This window comes from Bubalus kerabau, chromosome 1, assembly GCF_029407905.1.
Source record: "Bubalus kerabau isolate K-KA32 ecotype Philippines breed swamp buffalo chromosome 1, PCC_UOA_SB_1v2, whole genome shotgun sequence".
Lineage (NCBI taxonomy): Eukaryota > Metazoa > Chordata > Mammalia > Artiodactyla > Bovidae > Bubalus > Bubalus kerabau.
Genome location: NC_073624.1, coordinates 15,376,676 through 15,401,014, shown reverse-complemented (window position 1 = coordinate 15,401,014; position 24,339 = coordinate 15,376,676). Strand labels below are relative to the sequence as shown.

General features: G+C 48.6%; 1 protein-coding gene across 1 annotated transcript in view; it reads left to right on the top strand.

Annotated features, from left to right (window-relative positions):
- The window catches only part of ANO2 (anoctamin 2), a 337,925-nt gene that overhangs the window by 262,095 nt on the left and 51,491 nt on the right, over window positions 1-24,339 (top strand). The window contains exons 16-19 of the mRNA XM_055568880.1: window positions 6,916-7,111; window positions 17,806-17,917; window positions 21,043-21,100; window positions 21,254-21,354. Of these exons, the coding sequence (XP_055424855.1) occupies window positions 6,916-7,111; window positions 17,806-17,917; window positions 21,043-21,100; window positions 21,254-21,354 (467 nt within the window). The remainder of the gene's footprint in view (window positions 1-6,915; window positions 7,112-17,805; window positions 17,918-21,042; window positions 21,101-21,253; window positions 21,355-24,339) is intronic.

Genomic DNA, 24,339 nt, shown 5'->3' with positions numbered 1-24,339 from the left:
CTGTTACTCTGGCCCCAGCCTGCTGATCTTTTCCAAATCTAGGTCACATCACATTACTCCTCTGCTCAAAACTCTTTAAAGGCATCACATCTTGAGGCCAAAATCTTTGTTCTGTGTTCACGGATGCTGAACAGAAATATGGAGACCTTTCAATTCAGTCACTCAGTTGTGTCCGACTGCTTGCGACCCCATGGACTGCAGCACGCCAGGCTTCCCTGTTCTTCACTATCTCCTGGAGCTTGCTCAAACTCATGTCCATCGAGTTGGTGATGCTATCCAACCTTCTCATCCTCTGTCATCCCCTTTTCCTTCTGCCTTCAATCTTTCCCAGTATCAGGGTCTTTTCTAATGAGTCAGTTCTTCTCATCGGGTGGCCGAAGTATTGGAACTTCAGCTTCAGCATCTGTCCTTCCAAGAAGGAAGAAAGTGGCTTTATTTCTTTTCTAGGCAGAGAGGGAGCACTGTAGTCTTGCACCTCAAGAACTGTGCCCCCTTCCCTGGGGAGTAGGGAGAGGTCTTATAGCCAGGACTATGGTCAGGGGTATGTGGTAAGGGTCAAGGTCATGACAGTTTTGCATTCTTCTTTCTTCTGCAAAGTTTCAAAACAGCCACAACACTGGGTCTGGTTGGATCCAAGGGTGGTGATGCTGACAATTTAGGGAGTGTGCAGGGTCTCAGTGTGCTTGCTCAGTCGTTTCAGTCATGTCTACTCTTAACGACCCTATGGACTGTAGCCCGCCAGGCTTCTCTGTCCATGGGATTTCCCAGGCAAGAATACTGGAGTGGGTAGCCAGTCCCTTTTCCAAAGGAGCACCCGTATTGTATGGGTGCCATGGTCTTCTCAACTTCCATTTAGAATGCAAGTCCCAGAGGGTAGGGACCAGATTAGCTGTCCCTCCTGTGTCTCTCATCGTGTGAAATTAGGACTCTGGGCTCCATAACGTGGCTTCCACTGCAATTTGGCTGTATCCAGATGTAAGATTATGGAATTCAAACACTAAGAGCCACAAGAATGTACTGTGCAACTTGGGGAACACAGCCAATATTTTGTAATAACTGTAAATGGAAAGTAACATTTAAACATTGTATTAAAGAGGCTCCCCTGGTGGTCCAGTGATTAGGACTCTGAGTGTCCACTGCAGGGAGTACAGGTTTGATCCCTGGTCAGGGAATTGGCCAAAAAAAATGTATTAAAAAAGACCCACCAAGAGACCCAGAGGCCATGATAGGTGACCACGTGCAGGAGGGGGAAACTGCCAGAGCTGAGGGTCAGCAAATCTTTACCAAACATGTTCCATGCAGGAGGCACCTCTCTGTAGTTGCAAAAGGCACAGAGAGAAGTACATGATCAATTTCCACTTTTGGTCCAGCTGGGGGACCTGATCACAAACATGAAATACACCTCAGATGGTGCAGTAAGTGGTCAGAAAACACTTGTTGAATTTAATAAACAAAATCAATAACACAGCCAAAGTGATGAGAAGAGTGCTGGATTTGGTGCCAAAAGTCCTGGGTTGATCTTGGAACCATAGAGAAGAATTCAGATACTGGATGGAACTGAATTGTATCTACCAAAGGTTTAGCACGTGTGGTTAATATAAGGAATCATGCTAAACAGGTGTGGCTGAAATAATGAAATCAGGAGGGCACACATGGATTAGCTGGTTTTTTTAATACTGATATTTTATGAATATGTAATACCATTCATCCAATTAATTTAGTTATTATAAGCATTAGCTTAAAGTTCAGTAATATCTTGCCTTAATCAAGTGATATCTAGTGAGAGGCATGTTCTTCAAAATGACCATGGGAAATGTGGGTAGAATCTGTGAGTAGATGAAGTCACCGTTTGTTGGCCTTTGTCTTGTTTGATAGAATATTGCTGAAACATTAGTCTGTAATTTTTAATTATTCATTATGCTATGCTTAAAGCAATTAATGTGAGAGCTATTTTGTTTTCTTGATAATTAGATGTAGTGATTAGAACATGTTTTATATTACACTGGAGTTTTTTTTAACTTTTTATTTTATATTGGAGTATTGTTGTATTTCCTCTTCTTTGGGATGGTTTTGGTCACTGTGTCCTGTGCAGTGTTACGAACCTCCATCCATAGTTCCTCAGGACCTTTGTCTATCAGATCTAATCTCTTGAATCTATTTGTCACCTCCACTGTATGAAAATGAGGAATTTGATTTAGCACATGTGTGAATGGTCTAGTGGTTTTCCCTACTTTCTTCAATTTAATTTTGCAATAGGAGCTCATAATCTGAGCCACAGTCAGCTCCAGGTCTTGTGTTTACTGACTGTATAGAGCTTCTCCATCTTTGGTTGCAAAGAACATAATCAATGTGATTTCAGTATTGATCATCTGGTGATGTCTATATGGAGGGTCGTCTCTTGGTTTGTTGGAAAAGGGTGTTTGCTATGATCAGGATGTTCTCGACAAAACTCTGTTAGCCTTTGCCTTGCTTCACTTTGTACTCCAAGGCTAACCTTGCTTGTTATTCTGGGTATCTCTTGACTTTCTACTTTTGCATTCCAATCCTCTATGGTGAAAATCACATCTTTTTTTGGGTATTATTTCTAGAAGATCTTGTGGGTCTTCATAGAATCATTCAGCTTCTTTGAAGTGGTTGAGGCACAGACTTGGGTTACTGTGATGTTCAATAGTTTGCCTCAGAAATGAACAGAGATCCTTCTGCTGTTTCCAAGCGCTGCATTCTGTACTCTTTTTGTTGACTATGAGTACAGCTGATGAACAGTGTTGTGCTGGTTTCGGGTGGACAGCAAAGCGACTCAGGCATACGTGGACGCGTGTCCATTCTCCCTCTGTGGATCAACTGTTGTTGATGATGATGATGGTTTTGCCATGTATCTCGCGGACCTCGGACCAGTCCCATTGCTGCTTCTTGGTCCTCGTTTTCCTTGTCTGTGAGATCAAAGGCTGGATGTGGATGATCCCTAAAGGCTGAAATTCCTTAGTTTCTCCCATGATCTAGGAGCTGGGTTTGTAGTATGCACCTTGTGAGCTTGAGCAAGTCACCTCCTACACCTGTTTCCTCACCTGCAAATTGATCCTGGCATGGGGTCGGTGCTCTCCAAGCTCTCCCCACTTGAAAATCGCGAATCTCGAGGTGTTTGTGGGAGACACCAAAGGAGAGGTTCAGAAGAGTGGGATGGAAAATTGAGACCAGGCAAGTTGGGGTGGCAGAGCACAGCATCCGGGTGCTGAAGAGGGGCATGAAGGTGGAGCCAAGAAGGAGGGAGGGTGGGGAAAAGGAGTGCCCTGAGTGAGTGGAGCAGGGCCGCTAGAAGAGGAGGAATCTCAAGAAGTGAGGATTCTGAGCCCGTAGGTCTAGACTCGTGCTTGTGATGCCTGTTTCTCAAGCTCACAGGCGAGATGGCGGGGTCCAAACCACACTTTGGGTGACCAGGAAGCATGCTCTATCCTCAGCTTGGCAGCAGGGGGGCCTCTTAAAGAAGGAGGTGGAAGCTGGTCTCCTCCCCACCCCTGGGACCCCAAAGCAGGGGATGTTTTTGCCATGGCTGTTTCCCCCCATCCTCCCTGTACACCTAGCCCTAGGTGTGTGTGCGCACACACAGACACACACACTCTTCAATGCCCTGGCCTCTCCACTTTGCTGCATCAATGCTTCCATCACTGGCCTTCACTGCAAAGGCGATTTTGAGGGAAAAGAATCTCACAGCTCATTTTTCCAGGCCCTTGCTGTCTGGCGGTGACGATCCCAGAGGAGAGGGAGGTGGGACGTCTCTGTTGTTGGTGGGAGGTGATGTCATGTCCAGGTTTCCCCATGTCCAGGGTCCTCATCCCTCCCCGGTCCTGGAGGCTGAGATTCTGCCACCCCGCCCACACCCCATCAGAGGAGCGGCCTCCCACCGAGTGTTTTTCTCATCTAACCTCTCCACCCACCACCCCTCCCCCACACACACAGTTTCCCTCTCCCCAGGGCCGCTGCCATCCTGCCTTCCTTACAGAGGGGCCCCTTTTTCTCACCATCGTCCACAGACACATGTTTGTAAAGTACACGAGGATGCACAGTACACGGCTGAGGCTGTCACTGGCAACCCCGGTGGCCCGGGACTTCTGCACGTGGCCACATCTGCAACCCATTCCCCAGTGCAGCCCACCCAGGTGTCATTCACGGGCTGCAGGGGCCAGAGGCTCCACCCCGCTCCTCTCCCCTCACCACCCCCATCCCCTACCCCCGTCCTCCCCTCCTTTCTAGGGAGGGGACACCGCAGTCCAGGGCAGTGTGTTTTCTCACAGGAACCTTTCACCTGGCTCTTTCTCTCCCCATGTTTTTCATTTCGTCCTCCCCAGCCAGCATCCACCCCTCCTTCCCCACCCAGAGGGGATGTGACTTGAACCGCCTCCTTTTGCAGAAAGAATTCAAGAAAGAAGACTCCACTGATGGAAAGGAATTAGAGCCTTGACATGAGCAGGTCGCACACCTGGCCGATCCCCTCCACCTTCTGCCCCTCACACCCTTGTGCTTCATGGAAACGGCCCCTCCTTGACTGTGATGGGAGGGGAGAGGGAGTCTCGTTGTTCTTAGGTTCTGGAAAAAGGAAGTGGGGCTGGCCCTCCAGGTCAAGTGGCTGGTAAACTCTCCTTCTAAACATAGTGCCCAGAGACCTCTGTGCCAGTTGTCGTCTGTTGTTGTTCAGTCGCTAAGTCTGAACTCTTTGCAACCCCATGGACCGCAGGTCTCCAGGCTTCCCTGTCCTTCACCAGCTCCCAGAGTTTGCTCAAATTCATATCCATGGAGCCGATGATGCCGTCCAACCATCTCATCCTCTGTTGCCCCCTTCTCCTGCTGCCCTCAGTCTTTCCCAGCATCAGGATCTTTTCCAATAAGTCAGCTCTTCCCATAAGGTGGTCAAAGTATTGGAGCTTCAGCATCAGTCCTTCCAGTGAATATTCAGGGTTGATTTCCTTTAGGATTGACTGCTTTGGCCTCCTTGCAGTCCAAGGGACTCCCAACAGCCCCCATTTAAATGGCCTGGTAGAGTGATGCTTTGCTCACCCTGAGGACCAAGAGTCTAAAATTCTCATCCTGAAAAAAATAATAATAACATAAAATTCTCACCCTGGATTTCTTTCCCTTTTTTCTCCTTTAAGCCACCTTTCGTACCCACCCCCTAAAGCTCTGCCTCTAACCCTTGTCAGCTCAGATACCTTCAATGGCTCCTTGCTGCCTTTCAGTAAAGATGTATTTTATTTTATTTTTGATTTTTGAACTAATTTGTGAATTCTTAAAATATTATTTATCCATTTTTTACATATTATTTGGCTGTGTTGGGTTTACTTGAGGCACACAGGATCTTCATAGCATCACATGGACCCTTTGTTGTTGTGTGTGGACTGTCTAGTTGCAGCTCCTGGTCTTCATAGCCCCAGTGGCTCCCTGGTGGCTCAGTGGTAAAGAATCCGCCTGCCAGTACAGAAGACATGGGTTCAGTCCCTGGGTCGGGAAGATCCCCTGGAGAAGGAAATGGCAACCTGCTCCAGTATTCTTGCCTGTGAAATTTCATAGACAGAGGAGCCTGGCAGGCTACAGTCCATGAGGCAGAAAAGAGTCGGACACAACTGAGCGACTAAAATAAACAGATGCGTGTCTTGGTAGTTGCAGCACGCAGGCTTGGTTGCCCCTTGCCATGTGGCATCTTAGTTTGCTGGGAACAAGCTGGAGTCCCCTGCATTGCAAGGCGGATTCTTAACCACTGGATCACCAGGGAAGTCCCTAAAATATGCGCTTTAAATCTCCTTCTTCACAAGCTCTTCCCTAGCTCCTTTGTGCTGTCAGTCGTGTTCACAACTACACTGTTCACTTGATACAACTCCATCCTAATTATTATTTAGTATTTACTATGGTTGAACTTAGCCCCATGGTAGAGGGCAAGCTCCCCAATGAAAGGAATCCCAACACCTGTGTCCTACACCATGCATTCAGCGTCGGTCTTCTTTTCTTTCTTTACATTTCTATAGATTTGCTTTTATTTATAAGACTTCTCAGTGATAAAGAACCTTCCTGCCAAACAGGAGACGTGGGTTTGACCCCTGGGTCAGGAAGATCCCCTGGAAAAGGAAATAACAACCCACTCTAGTATAGAAGAAGTGAAGTGAAAGTGTCTCAGTCGTGTCTAACTCTTTGTGACCCCATGGATATACAGTCCATGGAATTCTCCAGGCCAGAATACTGGAGTGGGTAGCCTTTCCCTTCTCCAGGGGATCTTCCCAACCCAGGGATCTAACCCAGGTCTCCCATATTGTGGGTGGATTCTTTACCATCTGAGCTGCAAGGGAAGCCCAAGAATACTGGAGTGGGAAGCCTATTCCTTCTCCAGTGGATCTTCCCAACCCAGGAATCGAACTGGAGTCTCCTGCATTGCAGGCGGGTTCTTTACCAACTGAGCTATCAGGGAATCTCTACTCTGGTATGGACAGAGGAGCCTGGCGTGCTGCAGTCCATGGGGTCACAAGGAGTTGGACGTGACTTAGAGACTAAACAACAAACAAATTTTACAATTTCTTGTAATTGAATGAGAAATTTTTAAATTCTATGATGCTTTACAATTTCCAGAAGTTTCACACACATGATTTAATAGAATTCCATAATAACTCTTTTCCCCACCCCTGTATTGCCCTGCCCCTCACTGGTAACCTTACTCTGTGTGTGTGTGCTTGTGTGTTATAGGCCATTTGGAATCTAATAAAAGGGAGAGACATTCTCTCCTGGAAAATGCCCCCATGCAGGAATTTGTATGAGTTTCCGGGGTTGGCAGCGCCTTGTTGTCCCCCAGGTTAACACTACCCGATGTGGCACAGAATCTAGCCATAGGTGGGCAGCGGCTGTCCACTGACCTGTGACTCTCCCTGTTTTCCCTAACAGATCGCCTTGACGTTCTCCATCGTCTTTGGGGTCATCGTCTATCGCATCACTACTGCGGCTGCTCTGTCTCTCAACAAGGCCACACGCTCCAACGTCCGGGTGACGGTGACGGCCACAGCGGTCATCATCAACCTGGTGGTCATTCTCATTCTGGACGAGATCTACGGCGCCGTGGCCAAGTGGCTCACCAAAATTGGTACGGAGTCGCCACCTCCCACGCTCCCCTGGGACCCCCTAGGGTGAGGTCAGTTTAGTGTGTGCAGGGTTTCTGGTGGCAGTGACCCAACATAAAACAAAGGAAGTCCAGAGCTCTTGAAGCGGAGAAACGAGAAGGTGCAGAGTATGTCCTTGGAGGGTCTCTGCCCAGGCAGGAATCCTTCCTGGAATATTCTCAATCAGAAGTCCCCTGGCCCAAGTTGATGGCCTCTGTATCCCCCAAGAGCAGTCATGGTGTCTGTTCTTTGTGCTTCCCTGGTGGCTCAGTGGTAAAGAAGCCACCTGCCAGTGCAGAAGATGTGGGTTCCATCCCTGTGTCGGGAAGATCCCCCGGAGAAGGAAATGAATGGCACCCCACTCCAGTATTCTTGCCTGGGATAATCCCATGGACAGAGGAGCCTGGCAGGTTACAGTCCATGTGGTCACAAAGAGTTGGACACAACTTAGCCACTAAGCATGCTATTCTTTTTAGCCTAACCTAGAAGCAAAAGGGCTTCAACACTTCCTGCTTAAAAAAAAAAAAAAAAAAAAAAAGGCCGAGTTCTCGTTCTCCTTATTTTCCCAGCAACATTTACAAAGTTGGGAAAGTCTCTTGATACTTGAGCCCAAGAGGGTCTTATCTGCCCCCATATTGTCAGAGGCCCCCACAAATCCATGCATTCCCCAGGCTCTGAGCAGACTTCAAAGGAGTGTATCGGGCTTCCCAAGCTCCCAGCCAGTGAGAAAAATGCAGTGGCCTCAGCGTTCAGACGTGTCATTCGAGCACAAGCTGCTGTTGATTGAGCACCACTTTCCGGCACTTGTGCTTCTTAGATGGGACGGGGCAGGGAGGGGGCTGCAGGGAGCTGAGACCCTCTCCTCACTGTCTTTATCCTGGGTGGCCTGGAGGCATCTCTTTCCCTCACTGAGTCTAGGGACCAATGGTCTCAGCCTCTCAGTAACCTCAGGGGAGCGGAATTCGTGAAGGGATGTTTTTAATGTGCTATCAAGTTGGAAGTGGACTCTTGACCAGATAACCCCCCTCTTCAAGGGAGCCTTTCCTGGGGGTGCAGAGAATTTCAGAAAGGTTTCACTAATGGCAGCAGGCACCTGTTAGGGACAGAGAGTGCTGGAAGGTCATGTGGAGGCTGTCACAGTGGTGGACAGTTCATCACCTCTGCCCACAGCATGCTGGCTAAAAGCAGCCTGATCAGGAAGAGGCTGGAAACGTGTGGAAGCTTGTGGATGTTCCATGACCAAGAAAGGTCTCTGCCACTCACTCCAGCCAGGCCACACAGCCCTGGAGAACTGCCTTTCCACCTGACATCTCAGTTCTCTCCTCCCCAGCCTGCTCCCTAGTAGATCTTAGCCCACGGTTGTTGGTGCATTTATGGTGAAATGTATCTCTCTTTTCACTCACGCATTTCAATTTTTTTTTTCAAGGGGTACCATCAGGCAAGGTATTCTGTAGGCCACAGGAGAGGCTAAAGCAAGCTTTTATGCATTCGTGGTTTCAACCCTGCCTGCTGACCAAAGGATTTGAGGAAATGTGAAAATGAACCAGGGAAGGACTTCCCTGGTGGTCCAGTGGCTAAGACTCCACACTCCCAATGCAGGGGGCCTGGGTTGGATCCCTGGTTAGGGAACTAGATCCCCCCATGCTGCACCTAAGATCCTGCATGCCACAGCTGAAGGTCCCATGTGTCCCACCTAAGGCCTGGTGCAGCCAACTTAAAAAGAGAGAGAGAGGGATGAACCAGGAAAACGCAGAGTTGCCATGATGCAGGAGTGACTGGAAGATGTGACCAAGAGATCCAAAGACAAGAGTTGTTCTTACTGGCAGAGTTCACACACTAATGAGACACTCACACACAGCAGGGTGACTGGCTGACCTGCCGGCAGAGGTGTGGTTTCAGAGCCCCCAGGCCTGCAAGGAACATGAAACTGCGGATAAGGTACCTGGTGGAATGAGGGTCCTGCCAAGCTCAGAGGCTCCCTCTGACTTCTCACACTGGCTTTAATGCCCATCTGGCATCCTGCCCCTGGTCTCCTGGTGCATGAGGAGGTGGTGACCATGTGCTTTGCTCACCAGGTGCAAACAGCTGGGGTAAACAACCCCAAGAGTTCTTGAGTGTTTCTTGCAAAGCTGGGCGATGGAAGACCCATTCCCTGGGAGGTCCCTGGACTGGCCCTGGTCTAGGCCTAGCTGAGGTCCATCTTGCCACAAATATTTATGACAAAAGACAGAATTTGTTGACTGCCTTGAGTGTGATGGATGGGCTCCACAGTGATAGATAAAGATGGAGATTGTCTTCCTGGTGACCAGGATAACAGCAGTCGTGGGCTCGGGCGCAAGACACACCATCTGGAGGTGACGAGGTCCTGGTGGTTCAAGGACTGAGCAGAAGCCCGCGACTGGGGGGCGGGGTTGCTAGGGAAACAGAGATGCTTTGAGACCTTGTTGGCCAAGGCACACTGTGCTAAGTGTGTGGCCCGGTTCATAAGCTTCAGTCTCTGACGTTTGTGAGTCTCAATGAATAGGCAGGGCAAGGACTGTCTAAGTCCCCAGTGATGTGTTCTTTCCTGGAGGGGTCACAGGGTGTCACGGGGACAGGATCCAGTTCCTGGAGGAGGGAGGAAGCAAGAATGGGGCAGGACTAGGAGGGGGCTTGGCATCTTGGGAGGCCACTGTCTGAGGCAAGACCCTGGGGTCACCAGGAAGATCAGCTCAAGGACAGCTTCTGTCTCAGTCTGTTCTGGCTGCTATAACAAAATACCATGGACTGGATGGTTGACAAACAGCAGAAACTCATGCCTCAGGGCTCTGGAGTCCAGGATGAGGGCACCAGTGTAGACGGCTCCTGGTGAAGGGCCTCTTCCGGGCTGCTGATGGCTACCTCCTTGCTATGTCCTCAAGTGATGGAAGAGGCTGGGAGCACCGTGGGGTCTTTTATAAGAGTGCTCATCCCATTGCTTGGTGGCTCAGCGGTAAAGAATCTGCCTGCAATGCAGGAGACGTGGGTTCAATCCCTGGGTCAGGAAGATCCCCTGGAGGAAGGTATGGCAACCCACCCCAGTATCCTTGCCTGGAGAATCCCATGGACAGAGGAGCCTGGTGGGCCACAGTCTATGCGGTTGCAAAGAGTTGGACATGACTGAGCAATTAACGCTTCCAGTTTCACAATCCCATTCCTGAGGGCTCCACCCTTATGACCTCAGCACCTCCCAGAGTCCCCACCCCCTCATACCATCACTTCTGGGGGGTTAAGATTTCAACTTGTGAATTTAGGGGAATGCAGACATTCAGACCATGGCAGCTTCCTCCGTGGGTCAGGGCATGGGGTGCACTGTGCCCTTGATGGCAAGCTTCTGAGTCTGCCTGCTGTGGAGCAGGATGCCCAGGGTCTTGTCGTGACCCACATGGGCTTGGATCTGGCTTGGCCTGGAAGGGGCCCCTGCTCATCCTCTAGTTGTGGGGACAACCTCTAGCTCGAGGCTGAGTGAGGCAGGCAGGGTTGACACCAAGCTTCATGGCTGAATGATCCAGCTGCCATCAGCTTGTCTTCATCAACATGGTTCCCTAAGTCCACCTCCTCCAGCTCCTTCTCCTCTTTCTCCTCCTCCTCCCCCATCCCTCCTCCTCTTCTCCCTTCCAAAACTCTGCCTAGTTCTGGATTGTGTGTGGGGCTACAGATTCCCCTTACACTTCACCAAGCCTCTCCTAGTTACAGGGTTGGGCTCACTGTGAGTCCCTGACACACAATTATTGTGTCAGATCAAAGCCTCCGGTTCTTAGGAAGAGGCTGCGTTTATGACTTGTTTAAATAGCACTAGTACCCTGCTCCTGAGCATCACTATCCTGGGGGCAGGGACGTGACGGAAGGAGGGAGAGGAGAAGAAAGGACTTGATTTTCTGACACCCGTTGTGTTCCTGGCAGGCATTGTACATACAGCGTTTCATCCAATTTTCACAATAGCCCTTGGTCGTTCCTTTCATTTTATTTATGAGGAGTCTGAAGAGGTTTAGAAACTCCACCAAGGCCCATGGTTAGTAGTGGCATGTGTGTATAGACACACACACACACACACACATACACACACACCCTGTGCCGAGCTCTGCTTTAAGCACGTTATATATATTAGTATATTGAATCCTCAGAACAGCCCTGAGGGTGCGGTGGTCTCGACCTTCCCACAGGCCCAGGGGCCTCTGACTGAGCGGTGAGGCTTCTGTGTCCTTGCTGAGACCATTGCAGTCCACTGTCCAGTAATACGTAGCTGTCCTTTTGCCTTGGGGAATTCTAAAAGTGCAGGGAAAGGAGAATAAAACACACCAGAGGTTCCAGAAGATTTTAAAATCAACACACCTACCCATGAGGATGGCTGGTTGCGAGGCATGGTTGGGGGGCTGGGAAGGGGGCGGTCTTTGGGGATTAGAGAGGAGACAGTGGGAGCAAGGCCCTCGCTCCATGCAGGCCCGCAGGCAGGAGCAGACCTCTGCAGGTTCACCAACTTTGGGGTCCCACTTGCTTTTTAAGTGAAAAATTTTTTTTCTTTGAAGAATTGAAGTACCACCAGGAAGTCCTAAGTCTAGAATTGTGCATCCGGCTCTAAGCCATCCTCGGCACAGACTGTATCTGACCGCTAAGGAGAGGCAATGGGGAGGAAGGAAGAAGCGGGGGGAACCTCAGTACCAGAGGCCGCCCAGACCGCACAGATTCTTTAAAGAGGAATGTTTTGGGTTTACAGGAATGGATCTAATTTCCCATCAGATGTGGACAACGTGTGTTTTCAGAGCACAGGGTGGAGGGCTGCTGTATGGGTTCTGGGCACCAGTGCAAGGGGAACCAGCTTCCCTGCAGCTAGACTCTGCACAGGAGTGGACTTTCGGAGCAAGGGCATGTGTGGGTGTGTGTGGATGTGTATATATGTGTGTGGGCACATGTGAATACATGTGGATGCGTGTGGATGCACATGGGTGGCAGGTGGATATGTGTGGATACATGTGGATGTGTATGGATACGTGTGGATGTGTATGAATGTGTGTGGATACTTGTGAATGTGTGTGGCTGCATGTGGATACATGTGGATGTGTGTTGGTGTGTGTGGATGTGGATACATGTAGATACTTGTGGATATCTGTGGATGTGTGTGAGTGGGTGTGGATGTGTGTGGATACATGTGGTTACATGTAGATGTGGTGAATGTGTCTGGACATGTATGGATGCATGTGGATATGTGTAGATGTATGTGGATATGTGTATGCATGTGGATGCATGTGGACATGTGGATACATGTGGATATGTGAGGATGTGGGTGGGTACATGTGGATACATGTGGAGGCATGTGCATGGTGTGGATGCTTGTGGCCGCATATGGGCTGGGCTGGGCCCTAGGCCTTCCTGGTGGGGAGAGTACAGTGCTGGTAATTTGAAATCTGGCCCGAGAGTCAGGTCTGCTGGGTTGTCTTCCTGCTCTGCCACCATCTCCTGACTCTCTGGGTGGCCTCCGGCCCGTCGCGTGTGGGGGGCCAGGGGAAGGGTGTGGCCAGAGTTGATTCTGCCATTGTCTGAGGCCCCTCTGTGAGGCGAGCAGGAACTGTACATTTTGTCTGGGAAGCCGAAAGATGGTGGGGGCTGCTGCTCATAATGCAAGCGACGCGAGCATGCCTGTAGCCCGAGTTTGTAGAACAATTCATTCCAGTTACATGAAACTATTATTAGTAACACTGCTACTTATAATTTTTTTTTTTTAATAACTGGCAAGAATTCCTTCCAAACTTGAGCTGTAGCTACGAACATTATCTCTCATTTTTCCAGTTAATCCCTGAGCACTTCTCTCTCCTTTTAGCAAGAAGCTCATACGTTCCTCTCCCTTTTTTTGAGTTTTCTAAGAACCCAGCACCTTAATCCATGAGAAGAAAGAGAGTGATCATGCTCTGTTGGCCAGGTTTTCCCTCCAGGCCCCTTCTCCCCACCTCTCTGCTGAGGTCTGTGACCCGAGGCCCAGCAGATTGTATCATGGGTGCCCCAAGCCCGACAGTGGGCTGGGTTCAGCCGATGGGAAGCAGTGGAAGGAGCTTAGCGGGTAGAGGAGATGGAATTGGGGCCATTTCTCCCTGATTCACCCTCACCTCTAGCAAAAATGTGCCTTCATTAACATCCCTTCCTCTGAACCTTCTGGGGTGAATTCTGTTTCCCACTGGGATGCTGATCATTTATACCAGGTCAGGCCAACATCCATGCTTAAACAGGGACATTCCCTGGAGTGTGACCAGCCCTTCACTCCCATGTCTCCTTGCTACAGCACGTTGCTGCTGGATGCTGGCCTGTCCCATCAGACAGGGAAGGCGGGACCACTGCTGAGCTGGTCCTTTCTCACTGCAGGTCCCGGACTGGCCACTGGGCCCTTCAAGGAAGCTCGGTCCTCCCCATCGAGGGTCTACGGCTATGAGGGTGCCCTGCTGTCAGACATATAACACGTGTATCCCCAACCCCATGCTGTCATCTGTCACACAGACCCCGACTCCCTGCTCCCTGGATCCCACCCTAGCTGTGTACAGCCTGTCCTTGTAAACTTTCAAAACACACTACGTTGGATGATACCTCACCCCAGCTCTCTTTGAGGGAGGTGACCCTCGGTGACTATAAGATAGGGGTGCTCATCACCCTAAGTGGTGCCACCCCAGCCTTCTAAGAAAGAGGGCTCATCAGAAATGTTGAGGTAACTTGGTGGAGCCTGTTTCACCAAAGAAGAGAAACACGTGTACACATGGAAGGTCTAACAGAATGCCTCTGACACAGCAGATGTGTGTGACTTCAGACTGCACCTGTGTAGCACCGGGAGTTCAGCCTGGTGCTCTGTGTTGATCTAGAGGGGTGGGATGGGGGATAGTGGGAGGGAGGCTCCAGAGGGAGGGGATATATATATATATATATATATATATATATATATATATATATATATGCTGTGTGTGCTCAGTCGTGTCCAACTCTTTGCGACCCTATGGACTGTAGGCTCCATGGGATTCTCCAGGCAAGAATATTGGAGTGGGTTGCCATTTCCTCCTCCAAGGGATCTTCCTGACCCAGGGTTTGAACCCATGTCTCCTGTGTCTCTGATATATGTATACATATATCTGATTTTCTTCCTTGTGCAGAAGAAACTAACACAACATTGTAAAGCAGTGATTCTCCAACAGAAAAAGAGAGGACATGTCCTAGGGAGATGACACTTGGGCTGGACTAGTGCCCAGTAGGTCTCCAGTCCCTTTGTCTGGGGGGCCGCTGTCATCTTCCTGACTCTAAGGGTGGGGCCCCGTGTGCTGGAATCTCTCCAGGGCTCCAGGAGTGTCTCAGGAACACCCATCCATAGTCTCGCCCTTGAGCAGTGCGCTGGCTGCCTGCTTACCCTGCTGGCTGGCTTCTGCCCGGGTGATTCTCTCCCTGTGGCATAAACAAGGCAGCAACATCACACAGGAGGCTGGGGCCGCCCCCCTTCCCACCCCCACACCCCCCACATAAACATAAACCCGTGCACACACACAAATGGAGGGAAGGCCAGATGGTTGGGCTGTCAGGAAACACTGCTATTTGCAAAAGCTGGATCTGCCCTGGGGGAGAAGTGGGAAGTATGCGGCACCTTTGCTTTCTGACTCAGCCTCCATTCCACCCCAGAGTGGTGTGAGGGCTGGAAGTGGCTGAAATTCACACCTGGAAGTCGCCTCAGTTTGTCTGGTTGCTGCCATGGATCTGTATCTGCTGGATCGCTGGGGACACCCTGTTTGGATGAGTTGCTCTTCCAAACTTCGGATTCCACAGCCGACACCCACTTGCTCGTCATGCTGTTTCCATATGACGAGGATGGTGCTCCAGGGACTTTGAATTCTGAGCTGGCCCCCTGGGACTCACTTGGGCTTTCATACTAATTATTTTCCAAGGCAGTTTACAGCTGGGTCATTTATACTCATATTTTTTCATGACACAATGCACCAGAGGTTTAACACTTAAAAGAAAGGGAGAAGGGTAAGGGTGCTGCACAGGAATTCTATCTCATGGTCCCTCCTGGTCCTAAAGTCTGCCCTTTGTCCAAAATCCACTCCAGCTGCTGAAATTCAGATGGCCTCCAGTCAACCTGGGGTGGCTTCCTGGGGGAGGTGAGGTTTCAGGAGCCTGTGAAGGTGGAGAGGGGTTGAGTTCTGCCTTCTCACACTCTCTCCATGTTGACTCCTCCTCTCCATCCGTCTTGTTGTTTAGTTGCTCAGTCATATCCGAACCTTTGTGACCCCATGGCCTATAGCCTGCTAGGCTCCTCTGTCCATGGGATTCTACAGGCAAGAATACTGGAGTGGGTTGCCATTCCCTCCTCCAGGGGATCTGCCCGACCCAGGAATGGAGCCCGCATCTCCTGCTTGGCAGATGGGTTCTTTACCACGGAGCCACCTGGGAAGCAGTTGATGTCTAAAGGCACTTTATTTGAAGTTTTATGAAACACAAGGCTGGGATATTTTCTCATGGGCTCAGATGGGGACCACTCTGGATTCTGTATCAGGATGGTGTTCTAAAGTGCCCTAGTTGTCCTGTAGACATCATTCCACCCTGAGGGGACCCTGCAAAACCTGTTGCATCTCGCTGCCCCAGGCAGGTGAGGCTCCTCATGTTGGCTGTTGAAAGAGACCCGTTCTAAGATAGGCATGACGTTGTAAATCAACTCACTGTACTTCAATTTTAAAAGCGAGACCCAAAGTTGCATGGAGCTCCAGGGCCCCAACTTCCTCCCTCCCCTGGGGATGTGTTCCCTCGGGGGGCCTCCTTTCCCCAGAAGCCTCAGCAGAGCACCCAGCATGGCCTCATAGCTTCTCTGCCATGGGCCCCCGGCTGATTTAGTGGACTATCAAGTAGATTTGGATTGTTTATTGGACTTACCCATTATTTATGATGGCTCTCAGCCCTAAAAGCATAGGCACAGGCTGTTTATAGAAATAATCCTAATGAATAATAACCAGGCCCATGACTTATTAGGATGGAAGAAGGGAGCCACTCATTTTTAGTTGGAGCAAAATGCTCTAAAGGGAGCAGATTCTCCTTCCAGAGAGCTTGGAGGAAATTCCTGTATGAATTGGGAGATCTGAGTACCAAGAGTTCAAAGGCGATTATAAAAGAAAATCAAAGACACGTGCCTCTCTGGACCTCGTTCCTAATCCCCTTCTAGCCACATTTACAAGGTGACTTTTCCAGATTTTCAGATCCTCAGACCTGATTAAGTAATATCACCTGATTACTTTTCAGGTGACACTGGTTTTCATTTTCTTACCCCCAAAATATTTAAAAGTGAGAGACAAGATGTGGTTATAACTGAATTGATTGCTTCAGGCTCATGGGGCAAAGGCTCAAATTCCTGTTGAAAATGCCCCCTCCCTCCCTCCCTCCTTCCTTCCCTCCTTCCTTCTTTCCTTGCTTCCTTTTGCTGACTGAAAAAAAATGTAAAATTTGAGAATTATGTTTTATTCGGTGGACTTTCTGAGGACTTAAGCCCGGGAGGCAGCCTCTCAGATGGCTCTGCGAGATTGCTCTGAAGAGGTGAGGGAGGAGCCAGGATGGATAGGAGATTCTGCAACAAAAACCAGGTAGTCAGAAAAGCAAAAGATGACTGTTAGTTAAAGAAAAGCAGATACCTCAAGTTAATGAAGCTAGTGCTTTTCTGCGTATGTCTGGGCTCATTGAAATCATCCCTTTGACGTGCACCTCAGCTACCTGGGGCCAGGACCCTGTGTTCTTCATCCTGAGTCCCCTCAGGGTGCACAGTCCGGGGTGGCTCTAGTCATCACTGACGCACATGATGTAGGGTTAGTGCTTTCTCTCTGTCCTTGAGGAGCGTGGCCCAGTAACCTCTTCTCTTTGCCAAGCTCTTTGTCAGTCTGTGTAGACCCCTCCGAGCTCTCTGATCAGCTGTGCATGGAGCTCCATGGGTCTCGAGTCTTCTGAAGGCACCAATGAGGTTTCTGCTCAGTGTTTCTCAGGGTCTCTGGGGAACATTGGTTGACTCCCTGCTTGGACATGATAGAACCCATGAATGCCATGACCCCCGAGCCTGAGACCTTAGACTCAAGTTGTGTTTGTTTTACTTGCTTATCTGATGAGCTTCCATCATTTGAATGAATGGACTCAAGATGTCTCAACCTGTGCCAAGGACATACAGAGAGGGCTTTCCTGCTAAAGACAAAGGAAGAGAGAAAGAGGAGCAATGCCCTGGTGCCCAAGCCAAGCCTTCAGTGCTTCTTGACTTCTGTTCACTGGTTAACAAACCATTTTGTCAGGGATGTTTGTTCTAGTAAAATCTTCTGAAAGTGACAATTGTGCCGGTAAAAGCTGAATTCCTCTTGATGAAGCAGGGGTGGTGGGCGGATATCTTCTTGCTTAGACTCTCTTTGAGGAGCACTGTGCGAAATTGTCACTTTCACTGATCAGAGGAGGGACGTGAAAAGAGACATGTATTGATCCTATATATCTCTTGACCTTCTGTACCTGGTAAACCACTTGGCACCTCACAGAGGAAGTCAGTTCTAAGGTCACAGAGCAATGGATCTCTGGGTTTCTATTCCGGAGGAGTAAACGGACAGATAACGGCTCGTGTCACAGGGTCACCACTGTAAGGAGGTGAGAAGTCTGTCTGATCAGCTTTGATCTTCCCTTTCAGAGGTTCCAAAAACAGAGCAGACATTTGAAGAGCGCCTGATCCTCAAGGCTTTCTTACTGAAGTTTGTCAATGCCTACTCACCCATCTTCTATGTGGCTTTTTTCAAGGGAAGGTGAGTACCTTGGTGCCATATGCAGAAGGGCAATTGGTCACAAAGACAGTCCTCCACTAGGGCCAGCCTGTCCCCATTGTCAGTTTATATCTTCAGCCCCGGTCCCACTCGCGTTGCCACCTGACTGCACTAATCATGTTGGATTAGCATCTTCAGACTCTGATAACATGGGGAAATCTGCAGTTATTTGGCTCTGGCCCTGAAGGGTTAATCCTAGAGGAATGTGTGTCTCTCAAGTTGAGGACATGGCAGGAGAAAATTTCATGTCCAGCCAGTGATTCTTGGGTCTTGCAATGCAGGTCTGATGCTATCTACCCAGGCCAGTGTGGACTTCATAGATTAGGATACAGTCTCCCACAAGACTGCCCTCACTTCAGACACTACTGCAAGCTCTGGGACTCTCAGGTCACTGATGGTTCTGCCCAACTGGCTACAACCACTGACCCCTAGGGTTTGATAATTCACTGGAACGGCTAAATAGAGCTTGGGATGTGCTGTCCCTAAAGTTACAGTGTTATTACAGCAAAGGGTTACAAGTCTGAACTGGCAAATGGGAGACACATAAGGCAAGGCCTAGGAGCATCCTGGAAAGAAGCTTACATGTCCTCAGGATGTCGGCTTCCTGGCACATCAACGTGTACCACCAACCGCTCATCCAGGCTTCAGTGTCCGGAGTCTTTATTGGGATCCCATTATCCAGGCATCATTGAATGAATCATGGCTCATGTAATTGAACTTAGTCTCCCAGTCCCTCTCTCTCACCTGAGGTCAGGCTGCCTTTACTTGGCTCAAAGCCCCAACTCATTAATCATGTGGTTGGTCTTTCTGGCATTGGCCTCCATGATCCTGAATGAATAGATTAAGAATTGTGGTACATATATACAGTGGAATAATAGTCATAAAAAGGAACAAAATTAGATCAGTTGTAGTGATGTGGATGAGCCTAGAGTGTCATACAGAGTGAAGTTAAGTCAGAAATAGAAAAACAAATATCATATATTCATGCATATGTATGGAATCTAGAAAAATGGTACAGATCTTATTTGCAGGTCAGGAATAGGGATGCAGATATAGAGAAAGGACTTGTGGACACGATGGGGAAGGAAAGGGTGGGGCATGAATTGAGAGAGTAGCTTTGACATATATAGACTATCATGTGTAAATATATTTTCATAGTTAGTGGGAAGATGCTGTGTAATACAGGGAGCTTAGCTCAGGGCTCTGTGATGACCTAGAGGGGTGGGATGTGGGTTGGGGTGGGAGGAAGGCTCAGAAGGGAGGGGATGCATGTATACATATAGCTGGTTCATGCAGTTGTACAGCAGAAACTAGCACAACATTGGAAAGCGGTTATACTCCAATTTTAAAAATCTTAAAAAGAAAAAGAATTACCTCATTAGCATAAACTTAGGTCTATTCCCAGGGGCCCACCAAGAATTACAAAGACACTCCTATCAGGAAATTCCAAGGATTTAGAGAGTCTTCCCAGGGACCAAGGACAACGACCAGTCATATTCTTTATTATATAATAATTCTGGGTATAAATCACTTCTGATAAGTATCATTAGTGGTCAGATCAGCTAGGAACCTCCAGGATTTCCCCTTAGGCATCAGCTAAGTCAGGAAGCTTCCTTAGAACTGAGAGCTCATCAAGCAGGCAGTGATGGCAGGACTGTCATCATGCACACTTTATAATTTCCTATAAATGTGTTTGTGACCCAAACCACTACTCCTTCTCAGGACCTCTGCACTTGAGGCTCATGAAATTATAGTAGCAGAGAGGTTCTCCATGTTAATGATTATATACTTCTTTGGTGATTTATGTCTAGATTTAATATAAATAGAAACTTGCATACATACGATATTCCAGGAAAAAAACCCGTAGGGCTCTGACCCTTAGATAAACTTGTAGTGTACTGAGAGAGAGAGTCCTGGCAACAGCACACTGAAGTCTGCAGTAAGTGCTGTAAGAAGAGGTGGAAAGAAAGTGTTAGGGGAACACTTAATTATGAACAGAGACAGGAAGACTGCACCAAGAGGGGAAGTCAACTGAGCCTCCAATAGACGAGCAAGATTTCAGGAGATGGGTGAGCGGATAACATTTCAAGAAAGTAGGATTCTTCTATTGGCCTGTCTGGTTCCGTGGTTGGCTGGTACCTCTCCACCTCCCTGCTCAATCTTCTTATTCCCTAATATTAAACCCTTAGATCTTAGAAGAGGAATGAGACGGGCTTCTTCCATTCCTTTGAGTATTTTCAGTAAGAAGCCTGAATTTTTTGTTTCTGGTCGCAAGAATCTCCACTTGCAGTTTTAGTCCATCTTGGCCTTCATTTCCTGGGAAATCAGAAGCCCTTGTGGAGGAATTGCAGTCAGAACTCAATTCTTTTTTTTAAAAATACATTTTATTTTGTATTGGAGCATAGCTGATTAATGAGCAATGTGACAGTTTCAGGTGAACAGCAAAGGGACTCAGCTATACATATGCATGTATCCATTCTCCCCCAAACTCCCCTCCCCTCCAGACTGCCACATAGCATTGAGCAGAGTTCCCTGTGCTATACAGTATGTTCCTGTTGATTATCCATTTAAAATATAGCAGTGTGTACATGTCCATCCCAATGGATAGTTATAGAAGTCAGTTGAGGGAGGAAGTGCAGGACAGTACACTTAAAGACAAAGAGGGCATGGCAGCCCACTTGGCTGGGAAATCCCATGAACAGAGGAGCCTGGTGGATCGTGGTCCACAGGGTCACAGAGAGTTGGACACGACTGAAGCAACTTAGCACGCATGCACCTGCTAAGACAATCCAAACTTTGTTGTGTTTAGGCTCTGAAATGATCTCTCTCACACACACGCACACACACGTGACTGCCTCAACTCCACACCACACCTGGCCTCAACCCCTCTGCCCTGGGATGTGACCGAGTCAAAGGTGACCCCTGGTGTTATAGGTGATTGTTAGCTGATAACCAGTGTGAACTCCTTCCCAGAGGAGTAGCATCGCCCTGGCCAGTTCTTTCTAGGAGGACATTGGGCAGTGACTGGTCCACTGGGGAGACACACCCTTGGGCAGCCCTGACTTCCTCTCTCTTTCCCTAACTCTTCCCACACTTCTCCCTTCCAGGTTTGTCGGTAGACCCGGAAGCTATGTTTATGTGTTTGATGGTTACCGCATGGAAGAGGCAAGTATAGCTGCTGGTTTTTCCTGCCTGGCTGGTGTCTCGTAGGTGCCCCTCCCACCCCGGCCCCACCCATGCTTATATCCGCACTGCAGCTTGGCTTAGCTCATGCCCTTGCCTGTCTGATGTCCCTTCTTGCATCTTCTCATCCTGCAGTGCGCCCCTGGGGGCTGCCTCATGGAGCTGTGCATCCAACTCAGCATCATCATGTTGGGGAAGCAGTTGATCCAGAACAACATCTTTGAGATCGGAGTCCCGTGAGTAAAGAGCTCTGCTCATCCCTCTCCTGGCTGCCAGGGCCGAGCCTGGCAGAGTCAGACTTCCAGAAAGATCTCAGGGCCTCTGCTCTTCTAAGATAGGGTGGCTGTTCACTTCTCTGTCTGTGCATGCTCAGTCGCTCTGTTGTGTCCAACTTCTTTGCAACCCCATAGACTGTAGCCCCGCCAGTCTCCTCTGTCCATGGGATTTCCCAGGCAAGAATACTGGAGTTGGTTGCCATTTTTCACTCCAGGGGATCTTCATGACCCAAGGTTAAAACCCATGTGTCTTGCGTCTCCTGCATTGGCGGGTGGATTCTTTACCACTGAGTCACCTAGGAAGCACTCCTCTGTCCATTCTCCAATAGCTTCCCCATGACGTAGTACCCCTCCTGCATGTTTTGTTTGCCAATCTGATTTGGGATGTTGGAGCCTCAGCAGGATTAAGCACGTGCTTCCCTGATGACTCAGTGGTAAAGAATCTGCCTGCAATGCAGGAGATGTGGATTCAATCCCTGGGTTGGGAAGATCCCCTGGAGAAGGAAACCCATTCCGGTATTCTTGCCTGGAGAATCCCATGGACAGAGGAGCCTAACTGGCTACAGTCCATGGGATCGTAAAGAGTCGAACATGACTGAGCGACTAAACAACAATTAGTACCCATAACAGTGACAGAGCTGAGAGTCAGATATCTCTGACTTCAAAGTGCATTATGCTTTTAATGCTGTGCCCTCCCAGTGAGCAAGTAAAAGAGCCTTTCAGTATGGTGGATGGTACTTCCCTGGTGGTCCAGTGATTAAGACTCCATGCTTCCACTGCAGGAGGCTCAGGTTCAATCCCTGGTTGGGGAACTGAGTTCCCCCAAATTAAAAAGAACTATAGTAGATGGGTGAATATGAAAGATTGAGCCCCAATGTAATCATTTAGAAAAATCTCTAAGGAACTGTAGCACACATGGTCTTCAGAGGGGAAGGATGCATAGCTGGTGAAACACAGGCTGGATTTTCCTGTGGATTCTCTCCCTTCCCCTCCCACATGGTTTTATACAGATGTCATACAAGTCCTTCTTTCGTTAGGTTTTGCACTGAGATAGTCATGAAAATAAACACAGACCCACAGCCACTGGACTCAAAAGTGGATGCAACAGGTGAAGATCTACCTTCAGGCAGAGAAAATGTGGCTCTCTCTGCCTTTTGTTTTTATGGCTTTTTATTTTTTTGGTGTAAAGAAATCTGTTTCAGGGGATATTTTCAGCTAGCTTGGCATCAGAGAGCCAGGGAATGACAGAGAAAATTGGGGTGACTCTTATAGGCTGAGCCAATCCTGTTTAGAAGGACTGGATACAGTTTGTACCGGACTTGGAGTTCTTTGCAAACCTGCAAGATTATGTCCATTCTGGGATGCATTCGCCAGACAGTCCCCTTAAGGTTAAGTGAAGATGCTGCCACTTGCTCTGTCTCCCTCTTGGAGATTTATTCTGCATATTATTTGAATGGTTCTGAGAAGTCCTGCAGTAAAGAAACTGGTTTAATCCCTTTCTTTCCAGCTATATTTGTTCATGTCATTGAGCTGGGGTCTCAGTGGCAGACCTTGGAGTCCACTCTGACTAGTGTAAGCAGCAAAGGAATTTGAGAACAATATGAACAGAATATGATTTGAGGGATAGAGAGGAACAGAGATCCCAATTTTCTCTGTCATTCCCTGGCTCTCTGATGCCAGGCTAGCTGAAAATATCCCCTGAAACAGATTTCTTTACACCAAAAAAAAAAAAAAAAAAGCCATAAAAACAAAAGGCAGAGAGAGCCACATTTTCTCTGCCTGAAGGTAGATCTTCCCCTGTTGCATCCACTTTTGAGTCCAGAGCTACAGGACCAGGAACAACACTGTCCACACTGCAGGAGGGCTTGCAGGGAATGCTACTGCCTCCATCTCTCAGCTCAGATGGCTCAGAGTGAAAAATGAGAATTGGATATCACAGAGCTAAACCCACAAAAACTGCAGTCTGAGCCTTCCCAGCTGTCTTCATCAGCTTGAGTTGCTGTAACAGAATAACATTGCCTGGGTGGCTTAGTGCAGACATTTATTTCTCAGAGTCCTGGAGGCCATGAAGTTCAAGATTAAGGTGCCTGCAAGTTTGGTTCTGATGAGGACTGCCATCCCATGTAAACTCATGTGACCCATTCTCTGTATGTATATGGAGAGAAAGAGAGCTCTGGCACCTTCTTATAAGGGCACTAATCCCATCACAGGACCCCACCCTCATGGCCTAATCTAAACCGAGTAAGTGAAAGTGTTAGTTGCTGTTAGTTAGACGTGTCTGTCTCTTTGTGATCCCATGGACTGCAGTCCACCGGGCTCCTCTGTCCATGGGATTCTCCAGACAAGAATACTGGAGTAACCATTCCATTCTCCAGGGGATCGTCCCGACCCAGGGATTGAACCCAGGTCTCCTGCACTTCAGGCAGATTCTTCGCTGCCTGAGCCACCAGGGAAGCTCCATCTAAACTGAATTAACTCTCAAAGGCCCCACCTCCTAATACCATCACATTGCCAGTTAGGACTTCATCATATGGATTCTGGAGGGGACACAGTCAGTCTGTAACACGAGCCTCTTGGTTTAACCTATACACAAAATGTTTGAGACTTCCCTGGTGGTCCAGTGGCTAGGACTCCATGCTCCCAATGCAGGGGGTCTGGGTTTGATCCCTGGTCAGGGAACTAGATCCTGCATGCTGCAACTAAAGCCCAGCGCAGCCAAATAAATGTTTTAAAAAGAAGATCTGCGGTCTTAAAAAAAAAAAAAAAAGATTTGTATGCAATAAAAATATATATGCAACGGTCCTTATCTTCTCAGAGATGAGTGTTTTTAGTTTGGGAGGCAGAATAGACTGTGTGTGACTGCGTGTTCTCTGTGTAGTTTGACTCTGTCAGAATTCAGACAAGTGAAGGCCAGGCATTTCAGAGCCGTCAAGGAAGGCTTCATAA